The sequence below is a fragment of the Ranitomeya imitator genome, chromosome 7 (assembly GCF_032444005.1).
Source record: "Ranitomeya imitator isolate aRanImi1 chromosome 7, aRanImi1.pri, whole genome shotgun sequence".
In the NCBI taxonomy this organism is placed as follows: Eukaryota; Metazoa; Chordata; class Amphibia; order Anura; family Dendrobatidae; genus Ranitomeya; species Ranitomeya imitator.
The window spans coordinates 14,573,435-14,586,759 of NC_091288.1; the positions used below are offsets into that span (position 1 = coordinate 14,573,435).

The 13,325-nt window shown below is 39.5% G+C and overlaps 1 protein-coding gene across 1 annotated transcript in view; it reads right to left on the bottom strand.

The window, feature by feature from the left end:
• PRKAG3 (protein kinase AMP-activated non-catalytic subunit gamma 3) overlaps positions 1 to 6,709 on the bottom strand; it is a 55,251-nt gene extending 48,542 nt beyond the window's left edge. The window contains exons 1-2 of the mRNA XM_069732756.1: positions 6,147 to 6,709; positions 570 to 615 (exon numbers count right to left, since the gene is read on the bottom strand). Of these exons, the coding sequence (XP_069588857.1) occupies positions 570 to 615; positions 6,147 to 6,179 (79 nt within the window). The 5' untranslated portion in view covers positions 6,180 to 6,709. The remainder of the gene's footprint in view (positions 1 to 569; positions 616 to 6,146) is intronic.
• Positions 6,710 to 13,325: the final 6,616 nt, after the last annotated feature.

The window sequence follows — 13,325 nt, forward strand, 5'->3', positions numbered from 1 at the left end:
TATTCACTGCCCTAGACCACCAGGGATGTTATCAATAACTATTCACTGCCCTAGACCACCAGGGATGTTATCAATAACTATTCACTATCCTAGACCACAAGGGATGTTATCAATAACTATTCACTGTCCTAGACCACCAGGGATGTTATCAATAACTATTCACTGTCCCTAGACCACCAGGGATGTTATCAATAACTATTCACTGTCCTAGACCACCAGGGATGTTATCAATAACTATTCACTGTCCTAGACCACCAGGGATGTTATCAATAACTATTCACTGTCCTAGACCACCTGGGATGTTATCAATAACTATTCATTGTCCTATACCGCCAGGGATGTTATCAATAACTATTCACTGCACTAGACCACAAGGAACGTTATCAATATTCCACTACTATAGATCACTAGGGATGTTATCAATAGCCATTTATTTGATAGAAGGATCGAAGACAATGATGTTACACAGCGGACCCCTGGTGTTTGAGTCTTCACCTGGATTAATATACAGAGAAGATTAGTATTTCTCTGTGATGAGAGACCCCCAAGTGGCATCTGATAACGATTACCTGGAGTGGGGAGGAGCGGGAAACTCGGGCCAAGGAACATTTCTTCCTATTGAAAAAAGACAAACAGTTACTGACGTCAAATAATTCAAAGTTATAGGTTTATAATATAATTTTGGCATTACATTTTTGGCAGTATTATTTCAGCACGGTGTGGTAATGTGATGTCGGCATCTGCCCCCTGGGCGCTGTATGGCAATGTTATGGGATTTTTGTGTCTGGTAGATTTATATATAGGTTATTAATTTGATACAGTATGGACTTATTATTAGAGAATTGCATGGGGTAATATATGGGCAGTGTATGGGGACATCATTCATATACTGTATGGGGTAATATATAGGCAGTGTATGGAGTCATCATTCATATACTGTATGGGGTAATACATGGGCAGTATATGGAGTCATCATTCATATACTGTATGGGATAATACATGGACAGTGTATGGGGTCATCATTCATATACTGCACGGGGTAATATATGGGCAGTGTATGGGGTCATCATTCATATACTGTATGGACTAATATATGGGCAGTGTATGGAGTCACCATTCATATACTGTATGGGGTAATACATGGGTAGTGTATGGGGTCATCATTCATATACTGTATGGGGTAATACATGGGTAGTGTATAGGGTCATCATTCATATACTGCACGGGGTAATACATGGGCAGTGTATGGAGTCATCATTCATATACTGTATGGGGTAATATATGGGCAGTGTATGGGGTCATCATTCATATACTGTATGGGGTAATACATGGGTAGTGTATAGGGTCATCATTCATATACTGTATGGGGTAATATATGGGCAGTGTATGGGGTCATCATTCATATACTGTATGGACTAATATATGGCCATGTATGGGGTCATCATTCATATACTGTATGGGGTAATATATAGGCAGTGAATGGAGTCATCATTCATATACTGTATGGGGTAATACATGGGCAGTGTATGGAGTCATCATTCATATACTGTATGGAGTAATATATGGGCAGTGTATGGAGTCACCATTCATATACTGTATGGGGTAATACATGGGCAGTGTATGGGGTCATCATTCATATACTGTATGGGGTAATATATGGGCAGTGTATGGGGTCATCATTCATATACTGTATGGGGTAATATATGGGCAGTGTATGGGGACATCATTCATATACTGTATGGAGTAATACATGGGCAGTGTATGGGGCCATCATTCATATACTGTATGGGGTAATACATGGGCAGTATATGGAGTCATCATTCATATACTGTATGGGATAATACATGGACAGTGTATGGGGTCATCATTCATATACTGCACGGGGTAATATATGGGCAGTGTATGGAGTCACCATTCATATACTGTATGGGGTAATACATGGGTAGTGTATGGGGTCATCATTCATATACTGTATGGGGTAATACATGGGTAGTGTATAGGGTCATCATTCATATACTGCACGGGGTAATACATGGGCAGTGTATGGAGTCATCATTCATATACTGTATGGGGTAATATATGGGCAGTGTATGGGGTCATCATTCATATACTGTATGGGGTAATACATGGGTAGTGTATAGGGTCATCATTCATATACTGTATGGGGTAATATATGGGCAGTGTATGGGGTCATCATTCATATACTGTATGGACTAATATATGGCCATGTATGGGGTCATCATTCATATACTGTATGGGGTAATATATAGGCAGTGTATGGAGTCATCATTCATATACTGTATGGGGTAATACATGGGCAGTGTATGGAGTCATCATTCATATACTGTATGGAGTAATATATGGGCAGTGTATGGAGTCACCATTCATATACTGTATGGGGTAATATATGGGCAGTGTATGGGGTCATCATTCATATACTGTATGGGGTAATACATGGGTAGTGTATAGGGTCATCATTCATATACTGTATGGGGTAATATATAGGCAGTGTATGGAGTCATCATTCATATACTGTATGGGGTAATACATGGGCAGTGTATGGGGTCATCATTCATATACTGTATGGAGTAATACATGGGTAGTGTATGGGGTCATCATTCATATACTGTATGGGGTAATATATGGGCAGTGTATGGGGTCATCATTCATATACTGTATGGGGTAATACATGGGTAGTGTATAGGGTCATCATTCATATACTGTATGGGGTAATATATGGGCAGTGTATGGGGTCATCATTCATATACTGTATGGACTAATATATGGCCATGTATGGGGTCATCATTCATATACTGTATGGGGTAATATATGGGCAGTGTATGGAGTCACCATTCATATACTGTATGGGGTAATACATGGGCAGTGTATGGGGTCATCATTCATATACTGTATGGAGTAATATATGGGCAGTGTATGGGGCCATCATTCATATACTGTATGGGGTAATATATGGGCAGTGTATGGGGTCATCATTCATATACTGTATGGAGTAATACATTGGTAGTGTATGGGGTCATCATTCATATACTGTATGGGGTAATATATGGGCAGTGTATGGAGCCATCATTCATATACTGTATGTGGAAATATATGGGCAGTGTATGGGGCCATCATTCATATACTGTATGGGGTAATATATGGGCAGTGTATGGAGTCATCATTCATATTCTGTATGGAGTAATATATGGGCAGTGTATGGGGCCATCATTCATATACTGTATGGGGTAAAATATGGGCAGTGTATGGGGTCATCATTCATATACTGTATGGGGTAATATATGGGCAGTGTATGGGGTCATCATTCATACACTGCACGGGGTAATATATGGGCAGTGTATGGGGTCATCATTCATATACTGTATGGGGTAATATATGGGCAGTGTATGGGGTCATCATTCATATACTGTATGGGGTAATACATGGGTAGTGTATGGGGCCATCATTCATATACTGTATGGGGTAATACATGGGCAGTGTATGGGGTCATCATTCATATACTGTATGGACTAATATATGGCCATGTATGGGGGTCATCATTCATGTACTGTATGGGGTAATAAATAGGCAGTGTATGGAGTCATCATTCATATACTGTATGGGATAATACATGGACAGTGTATGGGGTCATCATTCATATACTGTATGGGGTAATAATGGGGGTAATATATGTGCAGTGTATGGGGTCATCATTCATATTCTGTATGGGGTAATATATGGGCAGTCTATGGAGTCATCATTCATATACTGTATGGAGTAATATATGGGCAGTGTATGGGGCCATCATTCATATACTGTATGGGGTCATAATTCATATACTGTATGGGGTAATATATGGGCAGTGTATGGAGTCATCATTCATATTCTGTATGGAGTAATATATGGGCAGTGTATGGAGTCATCATTCATATTCAGTAGGGGGTAATATATGGGCAGTGTATGGGGTCATCATTCATATGCTGTATGGGGTAATACATGGACAGTGTATGGGGCCATCATTCATATACTGTATGGGGTAATACATGGACAGTGTATGGGGCCATCATTCATATACTGTATGGGGTAATACATGGGCAGTGTATGGGGTCATCATTCATATACTGTAAGGGGTAATACATGGACAGTGTATGGGGCCATCATTCATATACTGTATGGGGTAATACATGGACAGTGTATGGGGCCATCATTCATATACTGTATGGGGTAATACATGGACAGTGTATGGGGTCATCATTCATATACTGTAAGGGGTAATATATGGGCAGTGTATGGAGTCATCATTCATATACTGTATGGGGTATTATTTGGGCAGTGTATAGAGTCATCATTCATATACTGTATGGGGTATTATTTGGGCAGTGTATAGAGTCATCATTCATATACTGTATGGGGTAATATTTAGGCAGTGTATGGGTCCATCATTCATATATTATATGTGGGTAATATATGGACCGTGTATGGGGTCATAATTCATATATTGTATAGGGGTAATATTTAGGGAACATATGGATATTTTAATTGGCCTCTGTGTATTTTTGAGTTGAATGTTACATGGAGCAGAACTATACTGCGTTATTCGAGGCTCTATTATGGGAATGCAAGTGGCTTTATCTGGGTGTTGTATGAGGTGTATTTTGGACATAGTTTGCAGTATAATTTGAGGACTTTACAATTTATCATTGGATGCTGTATGGGGAAATTACTGGGGTGCGGTATGGGTTAGTATTCGGGCGCTGTACAGGGAGTTATTTGGGGAATGTATGAAGCATTATTTCATCACCACGTACGGAGTTTTTGGGGAAATATTTTAGCTCTATATAAGGTACAATTTCATTATTTCGCACTGCATGATGTATGATTTAGTTACTTTATGGACTACAAGTATTTTACGCAACATTTTGTTTGGGGGTCACCATAGATTATGTGTGATTCTCTAATAAATAAAAATGCTTCAGCCGTCAGTGTCCAGCAGATTCATCCACCTGTCAGGATCGTCAGCGTCCAGCAGATTCATCCACCTGTCAGGATCGTCAGCGTCCAGCAGATTCATCCACCTGTCAGGATCATCAGCGTCCAGCAGATTCATCCACCCGTCAGGATCGTCAGCGTCCAGCAGATTCATCCACCCGTCAGGATCGTCAGCGTCCAGCAGATTCATCCACCCGTCAGGATCGTCAGCGTCCAGCAGATTCATCCACCTGTCAGGATCGTCAGCGTCCAGCAGATTCATCCACCTGTCAGGATCGTCAGCGTCCAGCAGATTCATCCACCTGTCAGGATAGTCAGCGTCCAGCAGATTCATCCACCTGTCAGGATAGTCAGCGTCCAGCAGATTCATCCACCTGTCAGGATCGTCAGCGTCCAGCAGATTCATCCACCTGTCAGGATCGTCAGCGTCCAGCAGATTCATCCACCTGTCAGGATCATCAGCGTCCAGCAGATTCATCCACCTGTCAGGATCGTCAGCGTCCAGCAGATTCATCCACCTGTCAGGATCGTCAGCGTCCAGCAGATTCATCCACCTGTCAGGATCGTCAGCGTCCAGCAGATTCATCCACCTGTCAGGATCGGTGATGGTCTTTCACTCATAAAGATAACTGACTGTCAGCCGAACATCTGAGCCGGAATCTGATGCTTTGCTCGACCTTTCTCTGATAAGCCGCACATGTACAGTATATACAGCATACACACCATATATACCATACACACCATATATACCATCCTTTCAGACTGGAGGCACATGTACAGTATATACAGCATACACACCATATATACCATACACACCATATATATCTTCCTTTCAGACTGGAGGGCAAAATATCACTGTAACGGGCACACAGGGAAGAGCAGCCATAACACGGGCAACTCGAGCGTCTCCAGCTCTGTAGAACTAGAAGTCCCAGTGCAATGAGTGCTGTATCAGAGCTGCGCTGAGCGAGGCCTATGTAGCAGAGCGGAGCAATGCCGCATGCAGCAAGAATGGGTTTGTCATGTTATATGGTGACGTTATTACTCCACGCATCTTAATGAAAGTTACCTGGCGCATTCGGCTCTGCTACATCTGTACATGGGGAAGGTAAAGCAGCTTTTCTGCATGAATGTGATGAGAACCGTGCAGGAGTGATTACCTGTTGGGCGTCATCCTCGTCCATAATGTCCATGCTGAAGCCTTGGGATGGGGGTCAGTCACCCCCGCTGCCTCCAGAGCTGCAATCCTCCCATCCTGGGTCCTTGCACACACATCAGCCCTTCTTTCCTTATGTGGGTCTAGTTCTTCTACAGCAAAGTGTCAATCCCAGAGAGCAATGCACTAAATGGGTCACTCAGGCAGCTGCTTGCTTCTTAGCCCCCCTCCCCCATCTATAAGCTTTATCCCCCTCTGCTCCTCAGTAATATCTGCCCCCCAGCTCCTTGTTGCCCCCCAGACCCTCTGCTCATTCTCTTGGCTCCCAGGCTGTGTCCTCAGCCTCTGAATCTGTCCCTTCCCTCTGATTCCTCCTCTTCCTCTCTCCCCCTCCTTGCAGGTTGTGGAGATAACATTTGCTCCTAGGATAGAATGTCATTGCTGGGCTGCTTGGCAGGGTGCATTGGTGCAGGGTAGCCCCCCAGCTGTGGCTGCTCTGTGCACCTGCTGTGGATATGCCCCCTATAATCCCAGCACATTCCCAGTCCCATATTTCACATGAACCCCCCCCCCCCCAGCTGAATCATCACATATGGGGTGGGGGTGGGGGTGGGGGTGGGGGTGGGGGTGGGGGTGGGGGGGGGGGGGGGGGCTTCATGCATGCAATATAGGAGTGCTGCAATAAATGCCCCCCCCCCAGCTGTAACGGTATGAGCAGTGGGAGCAGCATTGGTGCATGGATGTGTCTGCTGCAACATTGTATCGTCTATGTTTAATAATATGTAACACACAGGACAAATATTGTCTCTTATCATGATGGCGCATTGCACAGCGCAGGGGCAGACATTGGGGCAACCTGGGGCCCAAGAGGTAAAGGGCCCAAATCAGGTGGAATTGTGCAGGATACTAAGCTATTGGACCGAAGGAAGATTTACCAATATATCTCAATTAACCTAAAGGCATAGTGCTTCCCCATGTGGCACAAAAATAATTAAATAACGAGAAAAAAAACAAACAAGATTGTGCCGGGGATGAAATATATCACAAGAATCAATTAAAAAGTAAAATGTTATTGTATGGGTTCATTAAGAACATGTATATGCAAAATAATTAGAGCAAACACCAGAAGACAACGACTCGTGTGATAGTATTATGTGTGCACTATAGTTCATGTTAATGCTTTCAATGAGAATATTGTGTGTCGACACTATATGGCGGTATTATGTATGCACCTGGAATAAATAGCTAGTGTTATGTGTGCACTGTAGGGCACGGTTATGTTTTCACCTTATGTCACTATTGTACAGAGGTGCCATACGGCATTTATGACTCAATATTAGACCTAGATTTATCTCTCTGACGTCCTGTGTATAAGTGGAGCCAGGATTTCCGCATTCACCTCGTTTTCTTGTCCTTCGCTTCGTTCTCCTGTTTTCCAGCTCCATCATCAGCGCGGCTGATACTTATTATTACCACTTGTTCCCAGCGTCCTCTGTTAATATGTAACGAACTGGATGATCAAGAACAAAAAGTCACATAGGAAATAAGGAGATTTATATATATATATATATATATATATATATATATATATATATATATATATATATATATATATATATAAATAATTGCCTAAGGGGTACTTCCGTCTGACTATCGCGGAAAACACAGGTGCCTAGGCAGCATCAATAGTGAAAACATATAATGTTAAAAATAATTAAAAAAAATAAAAATCATTATATTCTCACCTTCCGGGGCCTGTCCCGCTCCTCGCGAGGCTCCAGTCCCAAGAATGCATTGCGGCAATGACCCCAGATGACGTAGCGGTCTCGCAAGACCACTATATCATCACGTGTTATTGCCGCAATGCATTCTTGGGACTGGAGCATCGCTAAACGCCTGTGCTGGATACGGGGACCGTCGGAAGGTGAGTATATAACTATTTTTTAATTTTAAGGTTTTTTTTTTTTAACAGGGATATGGTGCCCACATTGCTATATACTGCGTGAGCTGTGCTATACACTACGTGGGCTGTTATATACTGCGTGAGCTGTGCTATATACTACGTGGGCTGTGTTATATACTACGTCTCTGTGCTATATACTACGTGGGCTGCGCAATATACTATGTGGGCTGTGCTATATACCGCGTGAGCTGTGTTCTATACCGCGTGAGCTATGTTACATACCGCATGGGCTGTTATATACCGCGTGGGCTGTTATATACTGCGTGGGCTGTGCTATATACTACGTGGGCTGTGCTATATACTACCGTGGGCTGTGCTATATACTACCGTGGGCTGTTATTGTGTTATATACTGCGTGGGCTGTGTTATATACTACTATACATATTCTAGAATACCCGATGCGTTAGAATCGGGCCACTTTCTAGTAATATATAATAAAGAATTGACAGTATCACACATGATTGGCTAAGGCTACGTTCACATTAGCGTTGCGCGCCGCTGCGTCGGCGACGCAACGCACGACGCACAAAAAAACGCGCGCAAAAACGCTGCGTTTTGCGACGCGTGCGTCGTTTTTTGACGAAAATCGGACGCACGAAAAATGCAACTTGTTGCATTTTCTTGCGTCCGACGCTAGCGTCGGAAACGACGCACGTGTCGGAAAACGCAACAAAAAAAACGCACGCGTCCCCCATGTTAAACATAGGGGCGCGTCGCCGCTGCGTCGCCGACGCAACAGCGACGCACATTATTGTATCACTGTATCAAACAGGATAGGCTTTGCTCATGGCATTGAACATGATTAGATACACAGCTCAGCTGACAGTATGACACAGGATAGGATTAGAAACACAGCTCAGCTAACAGTATCACACAGGATAGGATTAGATACACAGCTCAGCAGACATTAATCACACATGATGGGATTAGATACACGGCTCAGCAGACAGTATCACACAAGATAGGATTAGATACTCCTGATCTGTAATAATGACGCAGCCTCAGGGTTCTCTACTGGGAAATCGTATTAGTTACCAAGGAATCTCCAGCAAAACCTAATAATGAGACACAAGATCTAAAGACGTCTCATCACAAAGGAGGAAATCACAAATACAAACTCCAGAAAGAGCAAATCCTACAAGCGTCATTACTGGGCTCCGCCATACAATGACCCTGATAATATGGTCAGTGAGAAGTCTCATTCTCAGCATTGTTATATTAGTTCAGGGAGAAAACAACAAGCAGGAAAGAAAGGGTTAATGTATGTTCTGGTTCTTGTACGGAATAACGGGATAGGAGCCAAATGTTACTGGCAGCGCACCATACAATCAACGAAAAGTTACTGCAGTTCCACTTTGGGCAATCCTGCAAATAGTACAGAAACACAAGTCCCATCATCCCGGACATTTTGTACCCAAAACTTACAATACTTGATACATTCTTGTACATGGGGCAGTATTATAGCAGTTATATTCTTGTACACAGGGGCAGTATTATAGTAGTTATATTCTTGTACATAAGAGCAGTATTATAGTAGTAATATTCTTGTACATAGGGGCAGTATTATAGTAGTTATATTCTTGTACATAGGAGCAGTATTATAGCAGTTATATTCTTGTACACAGGGGCAATATTATAGTAGTTATATTCTTGTACATAGGGGCAGTATTATAGTAGTTATATTCTTGTACATGGGGCAGTATTATAGTAGTTATATTCTTGTACATAGGAGCAGTATTATAGTAGTTATATTCTTGTACATGGGGCAGTATTATAGTAGTTATGTTCTTGTACATAGGGGCAGTATTATAGTAGTTATATTCTTGTATATAGGAGCAGTATTATAGTATATTCTTGCACATAGTGGCAGTATTATAGCAGTTATATTCTTGTACATAGGAGCAGTATTATAGTAGTTATATTCTTGTACATAGGGGCAGTATTATAGTAGTTATATTCTTGTACATAGGGGCAGTATTATAGTAGTTATATTCTTGTACATGGGGCAGTATTATAGTAGTTATATTCTTGTACATAGGAGCAGTATTATAGTAGTTATATTCTTGTACATGGGGCAGTATTATAGTAGTTATGTTCTTGTACATAGGGGCAGTATTATAGTAGTTATATTCTTGTATATAGGAGCAGTATTATAGTATATTCTTGCACATAGTGGCAGTATTATAGCAGTTATATTCTTGTACATAGGAGCAGTATTATAGTAGTTATATTCTTGTACATAGGGGCAGTATTATAGTAGTTATATTCTTGTACATGGGGCAGTATTATAGTAGTTATATTCTTGTATATAGGAGCAGTATTATAGTATACTCTTGCACATAGTGGCAGTATTATAGCAGTTATATTCTTGTACATAGGAGAAGTATTATAGTAGTTATATTCCTGTACATAGGGGCAGTATTATAGTAGTTATATTCTTGTACATAGAAGCAGTATTATAGTTATATTCCTGTACATAGGGGCAGTATTATAGTAGTTATATTCTTGCACATAGTGGCAGTATTATAGTAGTTATATTCTTGTATATAGGAGCAGTATTATAGTAGTTATATTCTTGTACATAGGAGCAGTATTATAGTAGTTATATTCTTGTACATAGGGACAGTATTATAGTAGTTATATTCTTGTACATAGGAGCAGTATTATAGTAGTTAGGGGCAGTATTATAGTAGTTATACTCTTGTACATAGGGGCAGTATTATAGTAGTTATATTCTTGTACATAGGGGTATTATAGTAGTTATATTCTTGTACATAGGGACAGTATTATAGTAGTTATATTCTTGTACATAGGGACAGTATTATAGTAGTTATATTCTTGTAGATAAGGGCAGTATTATAGTAATTATATTCTTGTAGATAGGGGTAGTATTATAGTAGTTATACTATTGTACATAGGGGTCAGTATTATAGTAGTTATATTCTTGTACATAGGGGCAGTATTATAGTAGTTATATTCTTGTACATAGGGGCAGTATTATAGTAGTTATATTCTTGTACATAGGGGCAGTATTATAGTAGTTATATTCTTGTACATAGGGGTATTATAGTAGTTATATTCTTGTACATAGGGACAGTATTATAGTAGTTATATTCTTGTAGATAGGGGCAGTATTATAGTAATTATATTCTTGTAGATAGGGGCAGTATTATAGTAGTTATACTATTGTACATAGGGGTCAGTATTATAGTAATTATATTCTTGTACATAGCAGTATTATAGTAGTTATATTCTTGTACATAGGCGCAGTATTATAGTTGTTATATTCTTGTACATAGGAGCAGTATTATAGTAGTTATATTCTTGTAGATAGGGGCAGTATTATAGTAGTTATACTCTTGTACATAGCAGTATTATAGTAGTTATATTCTTGTACATAGGGGCAGTATTATACTAGTTATATTCTTGTACATGGGGGCAGTATTATAGTATACTCTTGTACATAGGGGCAGTATTATAGTAGTTATATTCTTGTAGATAGGAGCCGTATTATAGTAGTTATATTCTTGTACATAGGGGCAGTATTATACTAGTTATATTCTTGTACATGGGGGCAGTATTATAGTAGTTATACTCTTGTACATAGGGACAGTATTATAGTAGTTATATTCTTGTACATAGGGGCAGTATTATACTAGTTATATTCTTGTACATGGGGGCAGTATTATAGTAGTTATACTCTTGTACATAGGGGCAGTATTATAGTAGTTATATTCTTGTAGATAGGAGCCGTATTATAGCAGCTATATTCTTGTACATAGGAGCAGTATTATAGTAGTTATATTCTTGTACATAGGAGCAGTATTATAGTAGTTATATTCTTGTACATAGGAGCAGTATTATAGTAGTTATATTCTTGTACATAGGGGCAGTATTATAGTAGTTATATTCTTCCACATAGAGGAGCAGTATTATAGTAGTTATATTCTTGTACATGGGGCAGTATTATAGTAGTTATATTCTTGTATATAGGAGCAGTATTATAGTATACTCTTGCACATAGTGGCAGTATTATAGCAGTTATATTCTTGTACATAGGAGAAGTATTATAGTAGTTATATTCTTGTACATAGGGGCAGTATTATTGTAGTTATATTCTTGTACATAGGAGGCAGTATTATAGTAGATATATTCTTGTACATAGGAGCAGTATTATAGTTATATTCCTGTACATAGGGGCAGTATTATAGTAGTTATATTCTTGTACATAGGGGCAGTATTATAGTAGTTATATTCTTGTACATAGGAGGCAGTATTATAGTAGTTATATTCTTGTACATAGAAGCAGTATTATAGTTATATTCCTGTACATAGGGGCAGTATTATAGTAGTTATATTCTTGTACATAGGGGCAGTATTATAGTAGTTATATTCTTGCACATAGTGGCAGTATTATAGTAGTTATATTCTTGTATATAGGAGCAGTATTATAGTAGTTATATTCTTGTACATAGGAGCAGTATTATAGTAGTTATATTCTTGTACATAGGGACAGTATTATAGTAGTTATATTCTTGTACATAGCAGTATTATAGTAGTTATATTCTTGTACATAGGAGCAGTATTATAGTAGTTAGGGGCAGTATTATAGTAGTTATACTCTTGTACATAGGGGCAGTATTATAGTAGTTATACTCTTGTACATAGGAGCAGTATTATAGTAGTTATATTCTTGTACATAGGAGCAGTATTATAGTAGTTATATTCTTGTACATAGGGGCAGTATTATAGTAGTTAGGGGCAGTATTATAGTAGTTATACTCTTGTACATAGGGGCAGTATTATAGTTATACTCTTGTACATAGGAGCAGTATTATAGTAGTTATATTCTTGTACATAGGAGCAGTATTATAGTAGTTATATTCTTGTACATAGGGGCAGTATTATAGTATTTATATTCTTGTACATAGGAGCAGTATTATAGTAGTTAGGGGCAGTATTATAGTAGTTATACTCTTGTACATAGGGGCAGTATTATAGTTATATTCTTGTACATAGGAGCAGTATTATAGTAGTTATATTCTTGTACATAGGAGCAGTATTATAGTAGTTATATTCTTGTACATAGGAGCAGTATTATAGTAGTTATATTCTTGTACATAGGGACAGTATTATAGTAGTTATATTCTTGTACATAGGAGCAGTATTATAGTAGTTAGGGGCAGTATTATAGTAGTTATACTCTTGTACATAGGGGCA